The sequence below is a fragment of the Nannospalax galili genome, unplaced genomic scaffold, assembly GCF_000622305.1.
Source record: "Nannospalax galili isolate Female #2095 unplaced genomic scaffold, S.galili_v1.0 scaffold293, whole genome shotgun sequence".
Classification (NCBI taxonomy): Eukaryota; Metazoa; Chordata; class Mammalia; order Rodentia; family Spalacidae; genus Nannospalax; species Nannospalax galili.
This window is the reverse complement of record NW_008337147.1, coordinates 7,650,379-7,656,378: the sequence shown is the minus strand read 5'-3', so window position 1 is coordinate 7,656,378 and position 6,000 is coordinate 7,650,379. Positions and strand designations below refer to the sequence as shown.

General features: G+C 34.4%; 1 protein-coding gene across 1 annotated transcript in view; it reads right to left on the bottom strand.

The window, feature by feature from the left end:
• Positions 1–244: 244 nt before the first annotated feature.
• Chmp2b (charged multivesicular body protein 2B) overlaps positions 245–6,000 on the bottom strand; it is a 29,729-nt gene continuing 23,973 nt past the window's right edge. Inside the window, exons 4-6 of the mRNA XM_008832228.3 lie at positions 5,478–5,580; positions 1,540–1,646; positions 245–1,359 (exon numbers count right to left, since the gene is read on the bottom strand). Of these exons, the coding sequence (XP_008830450.1) occupies positions 1,249–1,359; positions 1,540–1,646; positions 5,478–5,580 (321 nt within the window). The 3' untranslated portion in view covers positions 245–1,248. The remainder of the gene's footprint in view (positions 1,360–1,539; positions 1,647–5,477; positions 5,581–6,000) is intronic.

Genomic DNA, 6,000 nt, shown 5'->3' with positions numbered 1-6,000 from the left:
GCCTCTGCTCACCATCGGTTCAAAGGCCCAGCACTGGATTAGCCAGGTTACACTGGTCTGAATTATTCCAGAGTTTCTGCGTTAGGATGTGGCAGACTCCATATACTACATCATTCTTCAAAATTTATGTCACTTTAAATTCTACTTCAACTCCTATGGCATCCTTCATTTTCTATCACTCTTATACATAATATAGCAAGTTTAGCTTTAAAAATACCAATAATACAATGCACACATTTAGGCGTAATTTCTGACAAAGTTGTAGTTTATTCAGCAAAAAGAAAGTTTTATTTTAAAAATCTAGGTCAAGCATTGTCATACTGGTAGTACTTAATTTAGAATGGCTTCAATTTAGAGGGTTTAACATATGCATTGATGCAGTTCAAAATTCAGCACAGATTAAGATGTAACTCATATAGAAAAAAATCTCAGTTTTTTAAGGAAAAGCCAAAATATATTGTTTCATTACTACAAAATGTTATTAATTCAGTGCCTTTTTTCATTTTTCTAATTATATTCAATTTGTTTTTATAAGCTTTACAAGACAGCTTGGATAACTGTTCTAAGAAGTCTTAATTTTATTTTAAAATGTAATTCTTTTCTGCCAGTTAAAAAATTTAAAGATGTGCACAATATGTTTGTGCTATTTAAGGCAGGTGCCGAGCACATTTTGAAAGGTAATAAACTTACCAACTAGAATGTTCTCCCAAAGGGGGAAAATGGAAGAAAAGTAAAAGCTCATGACAATTTTTAAGACAGATGTTTAAATAGCACTCTTCTTTTAGATCATTTAAAAATAATTTGGCAGCTGAACTGCCTATGGTCCTAACACATAACTGTCTACAATTACAAGCAGCAGATACAGAATTAACGATATACCTTTAATAATTTTAGAATTCTCTTTGAGATGGTGCCTAATGGCATTTAACAAGAATTTTGATTTCAGTGTAAGAAGATTTAGAACATAACCTGACACTAAGGAATGACATCATTGCTCTAAGCCATGCAGAAAAGAAGTCAACTTTTACACATCATCACTCCTGAATAGTTCTAATTAAAACCCAAACTGTTCCCATTTTTGCATCATTGGCATTCTTTGGCAAAAGATTCAAAATAGCCATGGGTTAGGAAACAACTGTTCACTCATGGTCTTTATTTTTGCAAAATAAATGTGTTTTGTAAAAGGAATCTGCACTGAGCTCGCTTTCCACTGAGCAACTGTAAGTGAAAATAGTATGGCTTTTTAAGCTAATCTACCCCTAAAGCTTTGAGTTGCCGTTCAATCTCTTCATCGGAAATTGTAGCCTTTGAAGTGGAGGCAGATGGTAAGCTTCGGGCAGCTGATGGGGCTTTGGCCATCTATATTACAGAAAAGATAGGAAAAAAATGTATTAGTAAACATTTGGAGGACAGAGGATGCATGATGAAGTAATTTACTTCGACAAAACTAGAAAAACACCCAGACAGCATTACACAAACACATAAAACAAGTGACAAAAGTGGGGGAAACTGTGCAGTAAGAAAAGAAGCTGCCCTTACCTTGCCCGAGATTTCAATTCCAATTTCATCAAGAACTTGGTTCACAATATCCTGGCTTTCTTCTTCATCATCAGAGCCATCAAAGATGTCATCCAGGGTGTCATTGACTTGGAGGGGGAGAAGGATGGGATAAACCAGTTATTTTGCATTAGATTACAGGTTTGATTTATGTTTTTTTGATATAATCAAACTATGTATACATATTTTAATGCTTAAAAAAGAAAATTTATATGAACCAACAAATTTTAAAACTCAGTTTTAACTGTCAATGAGGAATATTGCTAAAGTTTTGAGCCATCAAATTTATAAAAATGTCCTCTCCACACATACTAGTCCTATAATAATATAAACCTACTCGGATTTCTTAAAAGCTACCTTTAGGGCTAAGGATATAGCTCAGCAGTAGCGTGAATGCCTAGGATGCACATGGCCCTGAACTGAATCCCCAGAACCACCATAAAAAAATTATTGAACATGAATTAAAAGGTATGTCTTCAATAAACAAAACTATGTGATAGTCACAATTATAGGCTTAAACTTTTAAAATACGGTTTCACAAATTGTATGCATTAAGTTGGTAGCTGTTAAACAGAACCAGGAAAGAATAGGTAAAAATCAAATTCTGTTTAAATTTGGAAGACAATTACTTGTTATATCCATTATCATATTTGCATATTTCTTATGTTAATATTCATGATATAGGGAGAATGTTTTAAAAAATATTAAATATGTAAACAGATACTAAATTTTCCCTAATAGTAATATTCATTTTAAGCTTGCAAGATTACCAATGCTATTATCCTTCCTTCTTTCCTTCCCCACCCAAAAATATTTATTGAAAGAGTTCTAAGTAGATATTTATTGAAAGAGTTCTAAGTAGATATTTATTGAAAGAGTTCTAAGTTGATATTTGGAAGGACTCAGATTATGCTTTATTTGCTTCTGAAGCTGGGAACATATGTGCCTGCCATTCAGCACAAACACAATAGAAGAATTTTTGTACCTTATTCTTGAATAGAAAACAAAATAATAAATTTGAGTAAAAGAAAATATAGACGTTCACTACATTTCAACAGGAGATCATGTTCAACTGGAAACAAGCTATGAGACACACCTGGATGGGGGTGGTGAATAAGATTCCACCACAGAGAGATACAGACCTGCAAGGAAGGGACGCATCTGAGACACAGGCAGTTCTTCTGCCTGGTTGTTATTAAAAGTAGAAACATAAAAAGTGGCTTGAAAGAAAAAAAACAAACGCAGATGGCCTATGGAAGAAGCTACCCACAACAGTCAGAGGAAACAAAAGTGAAAGACAGGTACTCTGATCTTGCCTCCAAATTGGTAAGTGGCCACCTGGTAATAGACCAGAATCTGTATGATGCTCTTAGGATGTCTTGGTTTACCATTCCGATCTATAGGCCCATGAGCTATGATTCCCTGGAAGATAGCATATAAGGTAGTGATCTCTTTGGGGAATGAACACATTGTAAGCCTTTTATATAAATGTTCTCTTCAACATAAGATGATAAGCAACCTCATTAGACACCGTATCTATTTGGAATCAGATTTTGTGTCTGAGACATCAAGAAAAGATACAATGAATTGTGATGCCCTAGTTCACTACCTGTCTGCCTGTTCATTCTAGTTATTTGTATCACTGACATTAATTGACATTAGTAACAAAGCTGGATATTGGTTATGATACTGAAATTTTCACTTGTTAGTTTAACAGTACAAAGTAAATTTATAAAGAGCTAAAAAGCTTATGATAAAAAATGAAATGTAATCAGTTTTCTCCAGGGACTATCTCCCGGAGAGGTTATCTGATCCCAAGTGGGTAGTCCTAAACACAAGGCCACACAAGCACCACTAAATGGACTCAACACACACACACACACACACACACACACACACACACACACACACACACACAGATCAGAATCAGCAACTTTGACAGAAAGTGATTTTACCTCTCTGGCTCTGTATTCTTACTGGCAAAATAAAAATCTTTACTGGGAAACTGGTTTACTTTGTATGTAACTTTGGGGTGTTAGACTGTGCTCATCAAGAAACGACTGAATGAATCTCATCAGAAGACTCCAGAGGTATGCTTCTGGAACATTCATTCACCAGTGTGTAACCTGAATGGTAATGAAGTAACAAGGGCGATAGGCAGTCCAGGTCAAAGTCTGTGAAGGTCTGAATGAAGAAATGTAGCAGAAAGGTGAAAGAAAGGGAAGAAGAGAATCACTACAGAAGTGTGACAGCACAGAATGCTTTGATGAGGAGCACGGCAAAAGTGTAACAGACATGTAAGTAGTGTCCCCAAGACCTTGCTTCCAAAGTATGATTGTGAACAAGTTTTGGAGCAACATGGCAAAGTATAGATTCTAAATAGAAATATATTGAATTATACTTTGACTTTAAAGTACAAGGTTATTGAAAATATGTAATCATAAATAACTAGTATGATTTTAGATTGAAAAGTATTAAATTGCAAATGACAGCAACTATGACAGACATACTATCTACCTGATTAAGGGCTCACTGATTCTATAGAGTAATGGAAAGGTCTAAGACAATCACAAGTGAGCCATTACTGGAAATCACCTAAGCATGTTACTTAGAATGATCACCGTGTAAATGGCAGGGCTCTCGTCGTTAATAAAATGAACTGACAATGTTTCAAAAGGCTTTTTGTGTTTTTCTAAGTAAAGGCATGTAGTGTAGCAGCAGCCTTCGGAACTGCCAATGATAACACATGTAGTACCATCATATCCAGGAAGAAAACCAGACCCTAAATGAATGCTAGTATGCCACTGAGTGCAGTCATTCCAGCAGTTCAGAAAAGTACTGCTGGCTACATGAAATGCTAACCTACAATGCCAGCAGATAAGCTGAGCTAAACTGGCATGTCCCTACACAGCTGGCAAACAACCAGAAGGTGATGCAATGATACAAAAGGTGACATATGAATAACGATTCAGTATTGACGAGGATGTGCTGAAGGGTTACTCAGTCATTTTGGTGAAATAAATACAGTTGTCATCTTTCTGGGAAGAAATCAGGTACCTCATAAATAAAATCTTAGTTGATAAAGGAAACCTAAAAGTAATACATACACATATTCTTTTAAAGATTGTCAAATAAACTGAAAATTTTAAATTTACCTTACTGATGATGAATGGAAAATAGTTTCCTAAGGGCATACTGCTAATAGACAATATTCTAAAACCATTTTCCTTTTCTTTTTTCATTGCTGGGATCAAACTGTGGTCCTTAAGCATGTTAGCAAACACTCTGCAAAAACTATTTTTAAGAAAAGTCCATGTTTATGTTATACTAGCACGTTTTTGAAAAGAAGGACTACATCAATGATTAAGCATGTAATGTAATGTCACTTTTACAAATATGGGAAAATACAAGAGACAGAGGGACAGCACTAACATAACAATATCTGAGTGGTTTAGGAAAGATGAATTATATATACTTTGCTTCCTTTTAGTCATCATTTTTCTACCACAATAAGTTTAGAAAGTAAACATTAAGTGATGTTTTTGTGACAGCATAAAGCAGGAGCTCCATAGTCTCTGCCTCTAACACAAAGAGATTTACAGTGCGAGTCAATCTAAATGAAACTGAACTGGGAATTTTTTGTATACTTAATATTGTTAAAAACTGTTGAGGCCAATATGTCATAGGAATTATGGCACAGCATATTTTATATTCTCCACTCAATTAAAACACTACAAAATTTTAAGTCTTAAACCCTGCCAATGTACTGAAGTCATGAGAAGGGACTCCAATAAGGCTGCTCTAGCATTTCTTGTTTCATTATTTGCGCCTCTGTGAATTAGAGCACGGAACTGGTAGTACCTCAACTTGGGTAATTCGAGGATGAGATCACTACACTTCACTAGTACATTTAAACTTACTCATTTCTTCAGTCATTTCCATTTTCATGTTTTCCTTCTGGAAGTTCTGCATGGTTTGTAGTGTCTTTTGTGGATCCATTTTCTTGTTAACTGCCTGCATTGTCTTTAAATATATAGAAAAATTTATGTTAGTTACACAGTTATGAAAATCTTACTGTGGATAAGTCTAGAGGTAACACCAAATACATTCAGTCTTTTACAACTATGTATCCTGTTATAATAAACATAGTGTTTAGTATTCTAGAAAAATTTATTCATGATACTAAACATCTAGATAATAAAGACCACTGTGAAAACTTCAAGTGAGCAGTAGGTAAAACAATTACATAGTAAAAAAAAATCATCAATATAAAATCAAATGCTATTCATATTGGACACTAAATTTGCCAATTATGTGGCAAATAGGTAATAACTAAACTAAAAATTTTAATATTAACTGAAAAGGAATAGAGGACATGTTAGCATACAGTACATTTTACAATGCGAAGAAATAATTTTGCAAGACTTAAAAAATTGTATGTAC